The sequence below is a fragment of the Halichoeres trimaculatus genome, unplaced genomic scaffold, assembly GCF_033239565.1.
Source record: "Halichoeres trimaculatus isolate MK-OKI-2021-1 unplaced genomic scaffold, fHalTri1.1 fHalTri1_scaffold_8, whole genome shotgun sequence".
In the NCBI taxonomy this organism is placed as follows: Eukaryota; Metazoa; Chordata; class Actinopteri; order Labriformes; family Labridae; genus Halichoeres; species Halichoeres trimaculatus.
In genome coordinates this window covers 38058562-38078794 of record NW_027437186.1, presented here as the reverse complement: position 1 = coordinate 38078794, position 20233 = coordinate 38058562, and the positions used below count along the sequence as shown (strand labels likewise).

The following is a 20233-nucleotide window of genomic DNA, read 5'->3' as shown; positions in this document are numbered from 1 at the left end:
CATTTTCACTTATAAACACACAAAAAACACCTCATCAACTTTTCTGGAAAAATAACTTTTTATGATTTCTGACGTCATTTTCGTTTTTCCTGACTGATAACTTCATTTATTTATTTATTTTATATATATTTTTAATCAATATTAATGTCAAACAATATCTCTGAAAGTATACATTTACAGAATTCAATATTATAACATTTCACAAGACAAAAGAAGAACATACAGAACAAATGCTGGAGGAAAATGGATCAAATAAGAAAGTAAAGTAATATAAAGTCTTTTTTTTCAGTTAAAACAATGAAATAAATTTAAGCATTCAAGAGTCTTTATAGCTTTGGGGTTTAAAGAAGTCTGAATAAACTCAGAGTATTTTTGTAATTCTGAAATAAAAAGTTTAAAAAATGGCTTTTTAAAGGTGACTTTGCATTTACATTTATTTATTTCTACAAGCTCAGTCGCGCTTGTTTTCAGTGTCAAACGGCGCCCTCTGCTGGACAGACAACAGAGCGCGGACACGTGAGAGCGCCCATGACGTCACTTAAAGAGCGACAGAATCATCTGGAGCTGCGTGGACTGTTGTGGTGGTGAAACGTGATCATTTCAACCCCGAAAATGGTCAAATCGGGGAAACTGCGATCCGGGACCGGGTCCAAACTGAAACGGTGGAAGAAAGGACACAGCAGCGACTCCAACCCGCAGACCAACCGCTTCCGTCGGGCCGCGAAGAGCCGCTTCTTCAGCAGACCCTCCGGTAAGCCTCCGGTCACACGTGGGTCTGTGGCTACGGCTAACATTAGCTCAAGTCAGCCATTTAACCTGGAGCAGCTCAGATAACTTTATACGACATTAATAAGCAGGACCAGACTGATGACAGCAGTGGATCAAAGTGTTAATCCATAGATCTTTTAAATCTGGGAGGTTAACATGAGTCATTTACCAATAACGTTTACCTTGAGTTGTGTGTTTATGGATGTGTGAGCCAAGAAACTGTTTTTATCTGAGTCCTCAGTCATCTGATATCCAGACATGGGACAGCATTTCCTCACAGCCCCAGAATAAAGATAAAAATGTTTGATTGAATCAGGGTGTTTTTAAGGATCTTGCTCGTTTGATGCTCGTTAACAGTAGGCCACTTATGTTTACAGATAGAAACACAGTCACAGTTCATCAGTTCATGGGTTGGTCTTAGCTGTATCTCAGATGTACTGTGTTCTGTAAAAAGAATGTGTTAAATACATTTAAAAATCAGGATAATTTTCTTGGGTGACCAAATTTATAATCATCATCCAAAACATCCACAGTCAACACCATCCAACTCTCTGAGAGCTGCAGCTCTTTGTTCAAGCATCTTGGTTATTTTATGTTTTTGCCTCGATTGATTTAAGTATGCTATTTGACTGTGTTAAAAAAATTAACTGCTTAAATTTGAAAATGTTAAGGTCTTTCTCTAATTTTAGATATAAGCAAAAAAAGAAAACAGAAAAAACAACAACAACAAAGAAATTAAAAAAGAAAAAAAAAGAAAAAAAAGAAACTCAAACAATGGGAAAGGTTTTGTTATATATTTATTATTATTATTATTATTATTATTGTCATTATTATTATTATTACAATTATTATTCTAATAATTTTTATTATTATTATTTATTTAATTATTTTTTGTTCTTTTAATTATTCTTTTTTTTATTGACAGAATTCAAAGTCATCAACCAAAACATCCACATTTAACATCAAAAACACCCTGAGAGCTTCAGCTCTTTGCCCAAATCTTTTGGCTATTTCCTGTTATTGCTTATATTGATTTAAATATGCTTTTGATTGTGTTAAAAAAAATCTGCCATATTTTGAATTTCTTAAAGGTCTTTTCTTTAGTTTTAGATGTTAGCAAAAAAACAAAAACAAAACAACTCCTACCCAAGAAAATAAAAATAAAAATAAAAAAAAACTCCAACCACAGGATAGGTTTTTTTTCTTTTATTATTATTCTTATGATTATTATTATTTTTTTATTATTATTATTAAAATTATATTTTAATTGTTATTTTATTTATTTATTTATTTATTTATTTTTATTGACAGAATTTAAAGTCATCAACCAAAGCATCCACATTTAAGATCAAAAACACTCTGAGAGTTGCAGCTCTTTGCCCAAACTTTTTTGTTTATTTTATTTTATTGCTTATATTAATTTAAGTTTGCTATTTCATAGTAGATGCAAGCGAAAAAAAATTACACCCAAGAAATAAATTAAAAAAAACCTCCAACAATAGGATAGTTTTTTTCATTTATTTATTTATTTATTTATTTATTTATTTATTTATTTATTTATTTATTTTTATTGACAGAATTTAAAGTCATCAACCAAAGCATCCATATCTAACATCATAAACACTCTGAGGCTGCAGCTCTTTGTTTAAGCCTTTTGGTTATTTTATGTGTTTGCTGTGATTGAAGAATGTCATTTAACCGTGTCATGAATTAAACAGCTTCATCTTAGATTTGTTGACGTATCTGCTTTAGTCTCAGTTGCATGTCTTCACGGTGGGGTTGATGTTTTCTTGTTGGTGCTCTGCAGATAAGAGTGATCTGACCGTCGATGCTCTGAAGCTGCACAATGAGCTCCAAAGTGGCCCGCTGGAGCTGGGCGGCCGTAAAGACGCCAGCATGGAGGAGGAGGAGCCAGAGGAGGCGTTTTCAGACAGGACCTCGGGTACCTTCCTCAGCGGACTGTCTGACTGCTCCAACCTGACGTTCAGGAAGGTGCAGCGCTACTGGGAGTCCAACTCAGCCGCTCACAAAGAGGTAGACATGAAACCACGTCCAGAGAGACCAGCTTCGTTTGACTGGTTTTCAGAGTTTGTGTCTCGCTCTGATGATGTCACAAATATTTCCCATCAGGAGAAAAATCTAAAAAAAGTTGATTTCCTCTTTCCTTTCCTGTCGTAATGTGCGGCGCAGATCTGTGCTGTGCTGGCAGCAGTTACTGAGGTGATCCGCAGTCAGGGCGGCAAGGAGACAGAAACAGAGTACTTCGCTGCTTTGGTGAGTATTGTCTGTTTTGATATCGTTAGCTGACTTGTGTTGTGATAAAAAGTAAACTGAGGGCTCATTAATCAAAGTAAATCTGCCCTTTTCTCCACAGATGACCACCCTGGAGGTCGTGGACTCCACCGAGTCCCAGGCTGCCGTGGCGTACCTCCTCAACCTCGTCATGAAACGGTTTGACTTCATCCTCCACAACAAAATCTGAGAGAAATATTTGATATTTCTGGATTTTTTTCTCCTCATTTGTTTGATGCATGTTTCTCCTGCAGAGTTCCTGCTCCGGTGCTCATCTCCAAGTTTTCAGACACCACCAAAGCTTTGATGGACGTCATGTCCAGAGAGGCCACGTGTGAGACGGCCGGAGCTCTCAGATGGGTGAGTGGTTTCATCTCTGAGCGTGTCTGAAACTTTTGACCAATAGTCACTCTACATCAATGGCACTTTTGGAACTAACAGATGAAATATCCACTAAAATAGATAAAAAACACTTTGTGGTTAGCATTTTTGTAGACCTCTAAAAAGCTTTTGACTCCATAGACCACACTATTCTTCCTAAAAAAACTTTATAAATACGGTGTTAGAGGGGTGGCACTTTAGTGGGTGCCGAGTTATTTAAAAAACAGAGGTCAGTTTGTCCAAGCTCACAATGTTAAATCTGAAATCTGCAGTCTAACATGTGGGGTGCCCCAGGGGTCAGTTCTTGGGCCAGAATTGTTTATCTTATATGTGAATGATATTGTTAGTGTCTCTAAAATGCTGAAATGTTCACTTTTTGCTGATGACACAACCCTCTTTTACAGTAGAGAACACCAAGTAGAAGAGTTGAGGGTGGTTGAAACAGAACTAAAAAAAATAGCAACTGGTTCGACATAAAAAAATTAACATAGAAAAGAGAAAACTTTTTTTAATATACATATATATATATATATATATATATATATATATATATATATATATATATATATATATATATATATATATATATATATATATATATATATATATATATATATATATTTCCCCATTTATTCATTTTATTTTATTATTAATATTATAATTATTATTTTTTATTTATATATATATATATATATATATATATATATATATATATATATATATATATATATATATAAGTTTTTTTCCCCATTTTTTTATTTTATTTTGTTTTGTTATTATTATTATCTATTTTTATTTTATTTTATATATATATAAGTGTGTATTTCTGTATACATGTGTTTGCATATATATTCTATCCTTTTAGTGTATTTCATTACCTTAGACTTAATTTCATCTAAAAATAAATAAATTTCTTTAAACTTTCTGTAACCATTTGTTTTGTAATTTATAATTTATTGGATGATCAGCTCATTTGTTCGTACTACACCCCTTACTAACTTTGTTATTGTGGGTTTGTGACTTTGTATAATTATGCTCTGTTGCTTTTCTTTTCGTTGAGACCAGTGTTGTTACCCATTGGAGAAAAAAAAGTGTTATTTCATGACCAACCTTCTCATTTTCCTTAATATTGATATGAATAAAAAGACCTTTGAAAGAAGAAATAAATAGATAAATAAATAAATAAAAATAAATAATAATTTTTCCTGTCAGATCCTGTCGTGTTTGGCGACCTTGCTGAGGAAACAGGACGTATCCGTGTGGACCTACCCGACCACTCTGCAGGCGTACCACGGCCTCCTCAGCTTCACCGTGCACAGCAAACCAAAGGTGGGTGTCGCCGGCCGGGAGCTGATCTGAGCTCAGAGAGAAACGTCCTGAAGCAGAAAATAAAATCTGTTCCTCCTGTTTCCTCTCAGGTGCGTAAAGCAGCACAGCAGGGTGTCTGCGCCGTCCTCAGAGGAAGTGACTTCCTGTTCAAAGATAACGCTCCGTCACATCACCCCGCCGCCATGACGACAGCCAAGTTCTGCATCAAGGAGATGGAGCAGGCCGGAGGTAAAACACGCTGACCGCCTGCTGTGGTTTGTTTTTATTGGCTCCGTGCTCCTCCTCCGTCTGTGACGCTGCGTCTCCTCCTCAGGGAGCAAAGAGGACACCACCACGCTGCACGTCCTGGGCCTCCTCAAGGAGCTGATGGGGACGTTTCCTCTGGGAGCCGTCAAGTCCTGCTGCGAGACTCTGCTCCGCGTGATGACGCTCAGCCACGTGGTGAGGGCGCGGACACGTTGATCAGACTGTCTCCACACGCTCTGACTCTGACGCCGCCGCCGTGACGTCTCTAACACGTTTCTGTCTCTGTGTGCAGCTGGTGACGGCGAGCGCCATGCAGGCCTTTCACCGACTGTTCAGCGGGAAACCGAACGCTTCGTCTCTGTCAGCAGAGCTCAACGCACAGATCATCACGGTGAGCACACACACACACACTCACACACACTCACATGAAGCTCGTGAAGCTAACCGCCGTCTCTGACCCAGGCGCTGTACGACTACCTGCCCAGCGAGAACGACCTGCAGCCTCTGCTGGCCTGGCTCGCCGTCATGGAGAAAGCACATGTTCACTTAGCCAGGTACCAAACCGTCTCACACACACATCACACACACATCACATGATCTGTTCAGTTTCACACACACACTCGTCACTGATTGGTTTACCTGCAGCCTGCAGAGCTCCCTGAGCCTCGGCCACCTCCCTCGTCTCTTCTCTGCCGCCATGTCCTGCCTCCTGTCGCCTCACACACAGGTGGTTTCTGCAGCGGCTAACACGCTAAAGGTAACGAAGAAGGCTTCAGTCAGACATTATCAATAAGACTTTAAAACCTGACGTGTTTTCACTCCTGATGTGTTTCTGTCTCAGACGTTGCTGACTGAATGTGTCGCCCCTCACATGGAGGAAATGGGGACGATCGCCCCGACAGCGTCGACAGGAAACCCTTCATATGTCTGCAAAATGTTTCGGTAAGTGTTCGTCAAACCCTTTTTTCCTTTTCCTTTGTAAAGTCTGAGATGTTTTTATTATTCTACAATAATCAGATGAGGATTAACGGCAAAATGAAAAACTTTTTAATAAAACCTAAAACTCACCTACACGTCTTCCCCTTTCTGTTTGTAATATCTCTGCAGACTCTTATTTCCATTCTCTCCTTGTTTCTCCTCTTACCTTTCCAAAATGGTCTTAGAGCAAACTGCCTGTCTGACTCTTTCCCTCCAAGGCTTGTATTTTGTTATATTGAAGCTAGTGATAGCAGCTCTGAGCGCATTACCTTTTTGAGATGGCACACGTCTCAAATTGCAGCTAGAATCAAAACTGTTTAACTCGAGTTACAAATCTCGTTTTGAATCTAAAAATAGTTCATGGATGAGCTGACTCTCAGGACGTGACGCTAAAGACGTCTTACAGTAGCCTGCAGTGCAGCTGTCTCAACATTTGGCAAAAGCACGTCTTCTGGATTTGCAAAAATAAACTAGTAATTTTTTTTAGAATACTTTTAAAATCCTAAATTTATTTGACTTTTTGTTTCACCTTTTTTGCATGAACCAAAGTTTAGCTCTCAAACTTTTTCCCTGTTGCACCTTTAACTCATTGGCTGCCGGCCGCCTTCAGAGCGTTTTGCTGAATGAGGTTTGTAAACACTGAGTGCGTCTCAAAGCTACAAAGTTTCATCCTTCCTTCCTCCACTTGCGTCGTTCACTTGCGTCTTAGCCCCTCCCACCAGAGATGATGGAGAGATGAGGAAATGAAGAGAGGAGAGAGGATGGAGGAGATTGGTTTTTAGAGCAATGGGACATCCTCTCCTCCAGAGCGTCACATGAAGCGACGTGTTTCAGTGATGACGGCATCAGCTGATCACCTCTGGATCATCTGTCAGTCAGCTCTAACAGCTGTTTGTGCGTCTGCACATGTGCGCTGTAATAACTCTGATCAAACAGAAACAGTAACAGAGATTTGTCTGTTCCTTTAACCAGTTAAACACGTTACCATGAAGAAAACCTGCTCTCTGTTTATTCTGTGTGCTGTTTAGAAGACATGGATCACTTTTCTAGTAAAATGCGTAATTGTGAGATTATTTATGAATTATTTATCCTTTATCTTGAGCCCATCTGATCGTGAACTCTGAAGCTTATTAATATAACCCAGTTTATTGTGTCTCAGGAAGATATTATTGATCAGTCAGTTTTCTGTATTAATCCTCTGTTATATTGATTTGATGATGGTTGTGTTCAGTGTTTTGTGCTTTAAACTCACAGCAAACCCTTTATTACCAGATTTATGATCAGTTTCTGAACAATCCTCTGTGCCTGTCCTCAGCTCGTCTTTTCTCTCATTAAACTCCGTTGTGTTTGTGAAGTTTCATGTAAAGTCTGAGCTGCTGCAGCGTCCAATCAGAGAGTGATATTCCATAAGGGGGCGTGTCTGTCAGTGAAAAGACTTCCTCAAAGCCGGCTCTCGTGTCTCCTCGATCATAGCTCCTCTGATCAGTCTCCTCCATCCTCTCTCCTCTGAGCACAATCATCGCTTTGGGACAGTCTTCAAAATGGCGACTGGGAAACTACTTCCTGTGTCGTGGAGGAGAGAGGAGAGAGGAGGCACAAAGTCGACGCATTGAGACGCACCCACTGAAGCTCCCTAAGAGCAGACTCCTCTTTCACGTCTTTCTCCCTGTTTTGAGCAAAAAAAACAAAAACAAGGGAACAGTTGTTTAGATTGCACTTGTCTTTGGCACTCCGTCCTCTGGTCCTCTTCATGATCTCTGTCTTTCCTCTCAATCCTGACGCTCTTTCTCTCTGAACTACCACGACACTTCCTCTGCTCCAGCGTGACCTACCTGAACTTTTCTGACTCACCTCGTCTCGCCATGACTCTCTGTGCGTCCCATTAACATCAGAACCAGGAAGTGGGTCGAGAGAGTGAGATCATGTTCGAGTTAAAAGCGTTCCAGTTGCCAAGTCGGGAAATTTTGCCATAACAGCGATATTTATTTAGATAAACACTGAACAACACCATGTATACGGCTGATTTTTTGGGACATAGGCTAGTCAGAAGAGCTAAAATAATCAGAATATAACAGGAGCTAAATCACCGTTTACAGCTGAGGCAGCCATCTTTGATTGTAAACTCGAGGAAGGTGTGGATTTGCCGACTTCTCAGTAGGAAAGTCTGACCTCGGGGGGCGTTCCACTTCAAATTTCCTTCTTAGAGCTCGTAAATCCTGACTTCAGAGTAGAAATGGAACGCACCATCTGTCGTCTCACATCCGCTCCTCGTAAAGATGCTGATCTCTCATCCAAAGAGCACAACGCTGCCACCTACAGGAGATTACAAGCCTGATATATATAGACAAGCTGCACCAGACCCCACCACCCCCTGCTGACAAAAATACTGACAAAAATTACTTCCTGTTAGAGCTCATCATGCTAACCATAACTTTCTGTGTGTGTGTGTGTGTGTGTGTGTGTGTGTGTGTGTCCAGCATCGTAGAGGAAGGTCTCTCCTATCGGTTCCACGCCTCCTGGCCCTTCGTGCTGCAGATCCTGGGCTGCTTTTACCGAGCTGCAGGGAAACAGGCTCACCCCGTCATGACTAAGGTAGACTCAGAGCTCCACAGGGGGTCACAGGAGAGGAGGAGACTGGATCAGCTCACCTGACTGTGTGTGTGTGTGTGTGTGTATCCTGTCCTTCCAGTCCCTGCAGTCTCTGGCAGACCTGCGCTCCACCCCTCAGTTCCCCTTCAGCGGGGAGCTGGACCTGGCTGTGGGAGGAGCCGTGGAGAGCATGGGACCAGAGGTGGTGCTGGGTGCTGTGCCGCTTAACATCACCGGCTACGAGTGAGTGACACTGACACTGATGCTGACACTGAAACTGAAACTGACGCAGAAACCGACACTGACACAGACACTGAGACTAACATGGCCCAGACAACAACAAAAACACTGATGCTGACACTGGGGCAGTCGCAGATACAAACACTGATGCACACAATGACACTGACACAGTAACAGACACTGATGCAGTCACAGACACCAACACTAGCCACGGTTACATGAGGAGTTTTTGTCTTTCCGAATGACTTTTCAGAAAACAATAATATATTAACAACAGTAAACATGGAAAGGAATATTCCAACCTCTGGTCTACATGCGCCGCTGTAATCAAACAGAAGAGTCAATGGGGCATGTGCAGAAAAACGTAAACATCACGAGATTTATCAAAGCTGGAGGACGACAGTTTGCGGGTTTGTCGTCCGTCCAGTCTTTAAATTATGTTCATTTCTTTCAAAGTTTGGATCAAAAACAAACTTTCCTCCAGTGCCGACGGCTCGCCGCCATTTTTAAAGTTGAGGAACGTCTCTCGTTGCATCTTACGTCATATCTGAGCATGCTCTGAAAGATCGCACCCTGACAACTTTCTGTCTGAGTTGATACATGAAACCTCAATCGGTTTGGGGAAAGGAATATTCCAACCCTGTGCGACTGATTAAATGTCCATTCAGATTGGCTCTTTTCTTTCAGAATGAGGAGTATACAAAGGTTAAATTCTTTCAGTTTGAGCAAATAAATCGAATGCAAACAGAATATTTGGGTCCATGTAAACGTAGCTAGTGACACTTGCGCAGACACTGACACTAATGCTGACACTGACACAGACGCAGTGTGGTTCAGACTTCTCTTATTCATTGGTTCCTGAAATGTTTTTAAATCTAAAATGAAAAACATGGAGTCAGGCTCTTTAAGATGTCAGTATTTTAGCTCGACTGTTTGAACTTTTGATTCCTTGAACATGTTTTTAATCCATAATCCTGTTTTTTTTTTTAGTTGACTCTTCTTCGTCTCTTTTTCTGCTTCATGTCTGTAACGTTGTGTTTTTGCTGCTGCTGTCTCGGCCAGGTTTCCCTTTAAAAACGAGGGTTTTAATCTCAATGGGACTAGATAAATAAAAAACTTACTCAGCCTGATGTTTCCTCAGGGATGATCTGGAGTTTCCTCGCAGCTGGCTGGTCCCGGTGATCCGTGACCACGTGAAGAACACTCAGCTCGGCTTCTTCACCTCGTACTTCCTGCCTCTGGCTTCGACGCTCAAGCAGAGAGGTAAACTCAGAGCGGGAAGCTTCATGTCTGAGGTTTGATGAGGAAACTGCAGCAGATTAACGATGCTCTCTCTGGTTTCTGTGTTACAGCTGAGGAGCTGGAGCAGGCGGGGCAGAAGCTGGAGGCCAAAGTCTACCAGACGTTACAGCTGCAGGTAAATCCTCTCTGACCAAACTGTCGTTACAAACCGCGCAGAGCGAGTCTGTAAAACCCGTCTCCTCTCAGATCTGGACCATGCTCCCAGGCTTCTGCACGTGTCCCGTCGACCTCCTCGCGTCCTTCAAAGGCATTGCTCGCGTGCTCGGCATGGCGATCAATGAGCGTCCTGATCTGAGGCTCACGGTGTGCCAAGCGTTGCGCACCATCATCAACAAGAGCTGCTCCACAGGTGAGACCGTTCCCACGCAGAGAGGAGCTGTGTTAAAAACTATAAAAACTACAAACATGTCTTCCTCCTGTGACGTCTTTGTGTCCACAGAAGAAGTAAAGGCCGAGTTGGGACGCTTCTCCAAGAACTTCCTGCCCATCTTCTTCAACGTGTACAGCCAGCAGCCCGCCGCAGGAGAGCACGGCAACTACAGGATGGCCGTGCTGGACACCATCAAGGTCTACCTGACCGTCACAGACACCCAGGTGAGTCCAGGTGAAGCTCAGTCATCAGGTGTTTCATGTTTGTCGACACGTCAGACTGAAACCGTCAACTCCTCCTCAGATGATCTGCACGTTCCTGCAAAAAGCCACGGACAGACTGAGCGGCGCAGAGACCAACGAGTTCACACGGTAGGAGGCAGAGTCGTCAGCGTCGCCGTCGGTTTCTGATGATGCTCTGAGGTCTCACTTTTTCTTTATCCACTCTGACTTTTCTCCGTCTCAGGCTGTCCATGATGGACCTCGTCATCGTCTTGGCTCCGTTTGTCGATGAAGGCACCATGACCAAAACCTTCGAGCTCATCAGGCCCAGTTTGGAGGTGAGGAAACGAAAAAGCTGCAGAAAAACGTAGATTCCTTTCATCCTGTCTCTGAGGATCCACAGAGCTAGCTGTTAGCATGACTTAAAAACACTTCCTGTTCCTGCCATCTGTCTTTTTTTTTTAACAATATATTTTTTTAAAGTTTTAGATACATATCAAACTTTGTATCAAATGTACAAACATTTTCATTTATGTCCCCTCAAACAATTGCTCATTCACACATACACACACACAAAAAAATAAATAAATAAATAATAATAATAATAATGATAATAATAATAATGATAATAAAGAATAATTATAATAATGAATAGATAACTAAATAAATAATGAAAATACAAAAAGAAAAAATAATAATAATAATAACAACAATACTAATAAAATAATAATAATGATAATAATAATAATAATAATAATAATAATAATAATAATAATAAAGAATAATTATAATAATGAATAGATAACTAAATAAATAATGAAAATACAAAAAGAAAAAAAAATAATAATAATAATAACAATACTAATAAAATAATAATAATAATAATAATAATAAAGAATAATTATAATAATGAATAGATAACTAAATAAATAATGAAAATACAAAAAGAAAAAAAAAAAATAATAATAACAACAATACTAATAAAAATAATAATAATAATAAAAATAATAATAATGATAATAATAATAATAATTATAATAATAATAATAATAAAGAATAATGATTATAATAAATAGATAACTAAATAAATAATGAAAATACAAAAAAAAAGTAATAATAATAATAAAAACAATACTAATAAAAATAAAAATAATAATAAATTAATCATTTAAAAAAATGATAATAAAGGGGAAAAGCTAAATAAGTAAAAAGGCAGGATCATTCCATAATGTTATTCATCCTGTCGTCTTTCTGTTGAAGCATCGTGTTTGTGTTGACGACGCGCTTCCTGTTCCTCTCGTCTGCAGATCAAGGACCCGGCCATGCAGAAGAAGGCGTACCGCGTGCTGGAGGAGATGTGCGGAGGAGACAGAGAGGAGTGCACGGCGTTTGTCCAGGCCAATCTGGAGACTCTGAAAGGCGTGCTGCTGGAGACGCTGAAGAACGCCGCTTCGCCTGCTAAGAGGGTGAGACTGAGTCTGTGCAGAGGAGTCATGTTTGAAGAATAGCTCTGCTATGCTAACGCTAACGGGATCCAAAAACAAACAAACAAAGAGAGCTTTCTGTTTGTCTAATCATCATTTTTCTTCTTCTCAGCCGAGGCTGAAATGTCTGAACCACATCGTGAAGAGGCTCAACGAGGAGCACAGAGACTTCCTGACGGCGCTGCTGCCCGAGGTGAAAACTCAGAGAGGAGTTTTTAAAACTCTCAGACACAGAAAGGTCTGACGCTCAGCAGCTTCACCTGTCCGTCCTCTCTTTCAGGTGATCATTTGCACCAAGGAGGTCTCCGCTGGGGCCCGTAAGAGCGCCTACACGCTGCTGGTGGAGATCGGAAACGCTTTCGTACGATTCTACGGAAACACAAAAGGTCAAATCTGAACTTCCTGTCTTTGTGTCATAGTCAGAGTTCATTAAACGGGAACATGAGAGCGTTCCTGCAGCAAATCCAGAATAAAAAGTTGATATTTCTGTTTGAGCTCTGACAGTAAACCTGGATTTTAACTCTTAAAATGAAAAACTGATGGATGATGTGTCGCTGCAGACGCCATGGACCAGTACCTGATGCTGGTCTACGCAGGACTCACCGGCTCCGTCACCATGATCACCTGCACCGTGCTGGCTCTGACCCGCCTGGTCTTCGAGTACAAAGGTAGGATCCCTGACCGTGGACTGGTTCAGAGCCGGTCTTTGCAGACTGGACTCAGTCCGCCTCCTCTTTCTGTCCCAGACGCCATCGACAGCGGCACCATGGAGCAGCTGCTGCACAACATCTGTCTGCTGCTGTCGTCCCGGACCAGAGAGATCGTCAAAGCCGGGCTGGGCTTCATCAAGGTCCTCCTCTTCATCATGGACCCCAAGACGCTGGCGTCACACGCCACGGTCATGGTGAGACGCAGGTCCTCTGGGTGACTCCAGGAGGCGGCTTTGACCTTTCTCTGACCAGTTTGACCTCTGTGTTTAGATGGAGGGCGTCGGGAGCATCAAAGACGACGTGAGGAGACACTTCAGGAACAAACTCAAGAACATTTTCACAAAGTTCATCAGGAAGTTTGGGTGAGTCCTGGTTTTTATTTATTTCAGAGATGCTCCTTTTGGTGAGAGTTGGAGGAAGTGATGCAGAAAAACTAACCTGGAAAAAATCTTCTTTAAAATTCAGATTTACTCTATTTTGGTTTTACTTTGACCCTCATGGGTCAGTTTATGACCCTTTGAGGTAACGACTGGAGAAAAATGTCCTTTAACAAAATCTCCTTTAAAAACACAACAGATATATTTTTTTCTGCTTAAATTGTTCAGTTAACTTCATTCCTAATCAAAAACACCAAATACCCTTAAAAAAAATCTTACCCTTTTAATGCCTGTTTAATTACATGAAGTACTTATTTTTAGTATGAAAAAAAACACAACATAAAATAGGTTAATTTTTATATGATAAATGTTAGAGATCAGACTTAAACATAAAATCTGTTTTAAAAAAAATAATTTGAGGGGATGTTATATTCTTTTTTGCAGAGTCAGATTTTTAATTTTTGACTCTTTCAGGAATCAATGAATGAAAATGTCCTCCACAGAAACTCCTTTAAAACATGACAGATTCATCTTTTAAAATTATTTTCACCTGATCTTTCAATTAACTTCAGTCTGAATTAAAACACCAAATGTTAAATTATTTTCTGTTATCTTAACACTTTGGGTTCCCATTTGTATTTTTAAGTTGTTTTTACTGTCAGAGAAATGTGTTTTGTGTTCAGATGGGGTATGTCTCATCTCATGATAAACAGTAAAAATTTAAAAATTGAACTTTTTTCTCCAAAATGAAAACCTGAAATTAGAGACAGTGCTTTTAGAAATATTTTACCACTAATCTTATTTGTGTTTCAGCCTGATCTCAAAGAAAAAACCCAGACCTAGGGATGGGTACCCGTACATTCATAGGCACCGACTGAGCATTACAAGTTTATATATTGAACAAGTAGATATGTTAAACTGAAAAACTTTTATATCTTTATATTTAAAAAAAAATCAATATTTATCACCACAGAAACACACAAAAGTTGGAGCTAAAAATTGTTTCTGTTGAGTACAGATAAGACCCCAGGTACCTGGTATTGGTGCGGTATCATTTCAGCTGTGAAAAGTTCCCATTCCTTCAGCCCTTCAACTTTTATTAAATCAAAAATAACCTATTTTATGTTTTTCATAAAAACAGTGACATCATGGGATCAAACTGGCATTTTAAAGGGTTAAACAATAAAAAAATAATTAAGTTTTTGTTTTTTTCAGTCAGGAATGAAGGTGATTGAACAATTTGAGCAAAAAAAGGAAAAATATTAATCTGTTATGTTTCTAAAGCAGTTTTCAGTGGAGGAAATTTTGTCCTTTAATTTCCTTAAGGGCTGTACTTTTTTATAAAATATCTTTGTATCGAAATATTATCAAAAATGGCCAAAAATGGAGCAGAAAAATTAACTGAAGGACAAAAATGTTCCCTGAGGGTTAAAGAAATAAAGGATTGGTTTGGTTATTTTTGGTTATTTTTTTAATTAATTGTCTAACATCAGCTCGTTGTCCCTCAGTCCACATGGATCATTTAAGTCTGCCTCTGGTTTTGTTTCTGATTACCCCGAGAACAATTTGGTTCCTTTTTGTTCCTGTTCGTTTGTTCCTGTTCGTTTGTTCCTGTTTCTTTGTTCCTGTTTCTTTGTTCCCGTTTGTCTGTTCCTGTTTATTTGTTCCTGTTTGTTTGTTCCTGTTTGTTTGTTCCTGTTTGTTCCTGTTTGTTTCTTTTTGTTCCTGTTTGTTCCTGTTTGTTCCTGTTTGTTCCTTTTTGTTCCTGTTTGTTCCTGTTTGTTCCTATTTGTCTGTTCCTGTTTGTTTGTTCCTGTTTGTTTGTTCCTGTTTGTTTGTTCCTGTTTGTTCCTGTTTGTTTGTTCCAGTTTCTCTGTTCCTGTTTGGTCCTATTTGTCTGTTCCCGTTTGTTCCTATTTGTTCCTGCTTGCTCCTGTTTGGCTGTTCCTGTTTGTTTGTTCCTGTTTGTTCCTGCTTGTTCCTGTTTGTTTGTTCCTGTTTGTTTGTTCCTGTTTGTTTGTTCCTGTTTGTTTCTGTTTGTTCCTGTTTGTTCCAGTTTGGTCCAATTTGTCTGTTCCCGTTTGTTCCTATTTGTTCCTGCTTGCTCCTGTTTGGCTGTTCCTGTTTGTTTGTTCCTGTTTGTTCCTGCTTGTTCCTGTTTGTTTGTTCCTGTTTGTTTGTTCCTGTTTGTTTCTGTTTGTTCCTGTTTGTTCCAGTTTGGTCCAATTTGTCTGTTCCCGTTTGTTCCTATTTGTTCCTGTTTGTTCCTGTTTGTTTGTTCCTATTTGTCTGTTCCTGCTTGTTCCTGTTTGTTCCTGTTTGTCTGTTCCCGTTTGTTCCTGCTTGCTCCTGTTTGGCTGTTCCTGTTTGTTTGTTCCTGTTTGTTCCTGCTTGTTCCTGTTTGTTTGTTCCTGTTTGTTTGTTCCTCTTTGTTTGTTCCTGTTTGTTTCTGTTTGTTCCTGTTCGTTTCTGTTTGTTTGACTCTGTTTGTTCCTGTTTTTTGCTGAGTGTCTGCAGAGTGATGGAAACAGAAACAGGATGAAAAAACAAACCCAACCAGTCCCTTTGTCTGATTCCCATGTTTTTCTCTGCGTCCTCAGGTTCGAGCTGGTGAAGAGCATGTTACCTGCAGAGCATCACAAGGTGCTCGCCAACATCCGCAAAGCAGAGGCTCGGACCAAGAGACGGAAACAGGCGGCGGAGGAGAAGGACGACTCTGAGAGCGAGGAGGAAACGCCCAAAGCCAGCAGCAAAAGGTAGATTTCTGTCCCCGTCACAGATCCCTCTCTCCATCCCTCCACCTTTACCCCACGTCCTAAAACCCTCTCCTCCTGGCTCCAGCATCGAGGAGATCCTGGCAGAGTCAGACAGCGATCTGTCGGAGGACGAAGGGAAAGCTGGAAACGCTCAGAAGAAGAAATCAGGCAGACAGCAGAAAGGACGGGCCTGGCTCAAAGAGGGAGGCGAGGACGACCCGCTGAACTTCCTGGATCCTAAAGTTTCTCAGAGGGTTTTAGGTGAGTCAGGGTCACAGTGAGCCTCCCATCAAAGAGGAGCTCGCTCGGGGTTTACACCTCCTGTTTCTGTCTCCCTCAGCCACCAACCCAGAGCTGAAGAGGAGCGCCAAGGTGGAGCACGGCTTCAAGGTGACCTCCGACGGACGGCTCATCATCAGGGAGGAGGAGGAGGAGGAGGAGAAAGGTGAGAGGATCTTCATTCTCAGTAATCACATTAATTATCAACGTAAGGCCGTGACGTCACCTGACCTGCTCCTCCTGCAGGCGACGGCGAGATGAAAGACATCCTGGAGGAAGCTGGAGTGAAGAGTGTGAGTCCTCGAACTGCTGACACAGAAACTACAAACTGGTTTATCACTGAACTGGTTTATCACTGAACTGGTTTATCACTGAACTGGTTTATCACTGAACTGGTTTATCACTGAACTGGTTTATCACTGAACTGGTTTATCACTGAACTGGTTTATCACTGAGCTGATGGTTGATCTGTTTTTAAACGTTTAGAGGAAGATCCAGAAGAGGAAGTTCAGAGACGATAACTTTGACGAGGACATGGACGTGGAGCCTCAGATGAAGTATAAAGGTAGGAGCAGTGAGCAGAGCCGGCATAAACTGAAATAATCCACTATTAACAGATTATTTTTCAGCTCAGTCATGTCATGTATAGTCATTAAAAAGCTGAAAATGAGGCTGTTTCCCATCTGAAACATCATTAAAGCTGAGTGAAGCTCTGCTAGTTTCAACATGCCAGCTCCTCAGAAAGGAAAATCACTATTATCTGTCCCAGAAATCACTAAAAGTCACTAAATGATGCTGCTTTTTAATCTTAAAAATTTTATTTACAGAAAAAAAAAATCCTAAAATCCTACAAACTTCATTTACAAAAACAACAAATTAAAAAAAATCCTTACATTTTACAGAAAGAAATCCAAAATTTTTCAGAACTTTATTAAAAAAATAAAAAACTTAACAATTTTTCTATAAATCCTTAAATTTTATTAACTTTATTTACTGGATTCAATCCTAAAATCTTAGGAGCTTTATTCACAAAAAATACCAGAATCTTACAAATATTGTTTACAGAAAAAAATCCTAAAGTCTTATGAACTTAATTTACAAAAAAAAAAAAAAATCTTAAAAATATAAACTTAAGTTACAGAAAAAAATCCTAAAATTTTACAAATTTTATTTAAAAAATCCTTAAATTAGGGCTGTCATTTTAACGCGTTAAGTAGATTAATTGATTACACTGCAAATTAACGCATTACAAAAACAAACCCAGATTAATCTGGATCCCAAACCCGCGGGGCGTTCAAAGACGCACTTGTTTTCAAATGTCTGGCATTTACAAACCGTTAGTTCTACTTGGAAAAAGTGGTGTTCAGGTAAGAATTTCAAATTTCTGATGGTCCCTGAATGTATCACGTATGACATCAGCAACATGCTTTAAACCGGAGGGAGGGAAGCAAGAGTGATTTTTGGGGGGACTGCCGTCCACATCTTGTTTATTCACACGTCCTTTTTGAAAATCTGCAGAAAATCAACCGTTTGCTCAATTCTGTAAAAACAGATAATTCTACATGTTTTACTGCTTTAGATAAGCCCTGAATGATCGATATATCTCCTATATTTAAATCTAAATAATTCTTTGAAAATTTGCTTCCATCTTCCTGGTGTCATGTTTCAGCTTGGGGCTGCTCTGCACCAATCAGCAACAGTTTGTGTGTTCAGAGCATGTTTAACTGAGAATACTTCACTTTTCTTTGATCCAAGACTTGAATAAAGTGTTTTTGTACATAGTTCCTCACAGTTGCCCTGCTAGTGAGTGACTGGTTTGTTGTCAGTGATGGATTGGGATTCAGAGAGTTAACTGGTGTTTTCTCCCGTCAGCTGGAGGCTCAGGTATCCACAGGTCGCTGGGAGGAAGGCCGGACGTGGGAGGAGACTACAAATCAAAGGTGAGTCCGTCAGCTCCAGAGAAACACTCTTTTGGAGTTTCTGACTGAAAACTTTAACCCTGAGTCTTTCGTGTTTGCAGAAAGGAAAAGGAGACGTGAAGAAAGAAGGGAAGCTGGATCCTTACGCCTACATCCCTCTGAGGAAGGCTCAGCTCAACCGCAGGTACCCATCCTCAACCGTCCGCTTATAAAGAATTAATTTAACATCAGACGCTGAAATGTTTTCTATCTGTTTGTGCAGGAAACGCGCCAAACTACAAGGCCAGTTCAAGGGCATGGTGAGGGGAGCCCAGAAGGGGGCGCTCTCTGGGAAGAAAATGCACAAGAAGAAGAAAGCCTGAGGAAGATGATGCTCATTCCTCAGTGGACTTTAGGTGTGTGTTCAGAAACACAGAGTTTAAAGACACACACACTCTCTGTGCCTGTGTGTGTGTGTGCCGTTCCGTCTCTGCGGCGTCTGCGGCGTGGAGCTCAGTCCGTGCTTCATGGCGCTGACGTGATCGTGTTGAATGTGTCTCTGCAGATTTTGATAGAAATGTATTTATGTGTGACGCTGTGGAGATCAATAACACTGATTTGGTAAAAGTCACTGCTGCTGTGTGTTAATGTGGCCACTTGGGGGCGCTGTAGGCCTCCGTCCTGACTGTGAAGGAGTGAATCAGCCCAGCTGCTGTTTTTAAAGCAGACTTTAATCTGAGGAGCTGAAACAAAATCACCTGTTTGACTCAAACTGTTAGAGAGCTGTTTCCATCCTGCTGTAGTTTTTTCTGATTTTCTAAGGTGTCAGTGAATGCACCGTCTAAAGACGCTGGGAGTGAAGCTGTAGGTCGCTCAGGATGGGTTAACAAACCGTTTCCCTCCTGTGAGATGAGTCATGAAGCGGTGAAGTGACCTCTTCATCTTCGTCTTATGAGCTCAGACCAAACATCAGACGACTGGAGCTTTAAATTACATGACTTCAGAAAGAAGACGACGAAAAACACCAAATCTTTTTTTAACAGATTAAATTTCCTTTATCTGAAAAATCTGGAAGAAAAAGCTGAAAAAAAATCCTGCAGTAAATTTGGTTTAATTTTGATTTAATCTCAATTTACTTAGGAAAGCCCCTTTGAGATGGTGCATCTTGTTTTGAAATTTATGGAGAAAGCCTCCAAAACAACTGCAACACATAACATAAATGAAAGTCATACCAGACAAACCGCACACTAAGCCCTTTTTAAAATAAAAAATATAAAAAATAAAAATAATGAAGTTATAAGAATATGACAAAAAGAAATCATTATAATAGTGATGACAGTAACATCAGATAGCATCAACATTATATTAGTAAAAAAATAATAATTAACCTCCAAAAAAACAAAGAATATCAAACAAAAAAACAAACGATACCATCAGAATAAAGATCAACTGGTTGTGAGTGGGAGAATAATTTTGATCTAAAGCTTGAAAAGTTATTGATTTTGGGAAAAAGGGAAAACTCTTCCAGAGAGATGGAGCTTTCTACACAAACGACCTGTTTCGTTATGAACTCTTGAGGCTGTGAAAGAAAAGTTATTCATAACAGGAAGAGGATTTGGGGACTGACGTGGATCCAGGAACTGTTTAAGGTGGGGTCTCTAATGGACACGATGGCTGTGTCTAAATTCAGGGGCTGTAGCCTTCAGAGGACCCGGCCTTCGTAGCCTGCGTGGACCCATATGAGACGATGCTGAAGTGCTAAAATCTGCTGTTTCTCCAGCGCCCTCTTGAGGCTGGCTCTGGAAGTACAGGAAGTCACAAACACACCAAGCCAAAAAAAGCAGTTTTCAAAGCAGAAATTAACCTTTTTACAGCCTGGTTCAAAAAACGTCTCCTGTCTGAGTCGATAATTTTACTACCAGCTCCCACTGTGTCTAACTCAGCCGTTCAGAGGATATTAAGATCGTGAGCTCCCCCAATAAGAGGCACAGCTGAGGGTCACGTGACCGACAG

At 40.4% G+C, this 20233-nt stretch overlaps 1 protein-coding gene across 1 annotated transcript; it reads left to right on the top strand.

Annotated features, from left to right (window-relative positions):
• The first annotated feature begins 488 nt into the window (after nucleotides 1–488).
• rrp12 (ribosomal RNA processing 12 homolog) lies at nucleotides 489–19159 on the top strand. The gene is made up of 34 exons (XM_074676359.1): nucleotides 489–751; nucleotides 2576–2802; nucleotides 2959–3042; nucleotides 3143–3219; nucleotides 3315–3420; nucleotides 4654–4770; nucleotides 4860–4998; nucleotides 5084–5211; nucleotides 5309–5407; nucleotides 5479–5570; nucleotides 5662–5773; nucleotides 5858–5958; nucleotides 8472–8586; nucleotides 8684–8826; nucleotides 9965–10086; nucleotides 10176–10240; nucleotides 10312–10474; nucleotides 10565–10719; nucleotides 10799–10866; nucleotides 10961–11054; nucleotides 12024–12182; nucleotides 12313–12393; nucleotides 12481–12586; nucleotides 12761–12868; nucleotides 12947–13104; nucleotides 13181–13272; nucleotides 15888–16043; nucleotides 16129–16304; nucleotides 16384–16488; nucleotides 16569–16615; nucleotides 16809–16887; nucleotides 18195–18262; nucleotides 18343–18425; nucleotides 18504–19159. Exons 1-34 carry the CDS (start codon nucleotides 613–615, stop codon nucleotides 18601–18603), a joined length of 3864 nt encoding a protein of 1287 aa, XP_074532460.1. The 5' UTR covers nucleotides 489–612; the 3' UTR covers nucleotides 18604–19159.
• The last annotated feature ends 1074 nt before the right edge of the window (nucleotides 19160–20233 follow it).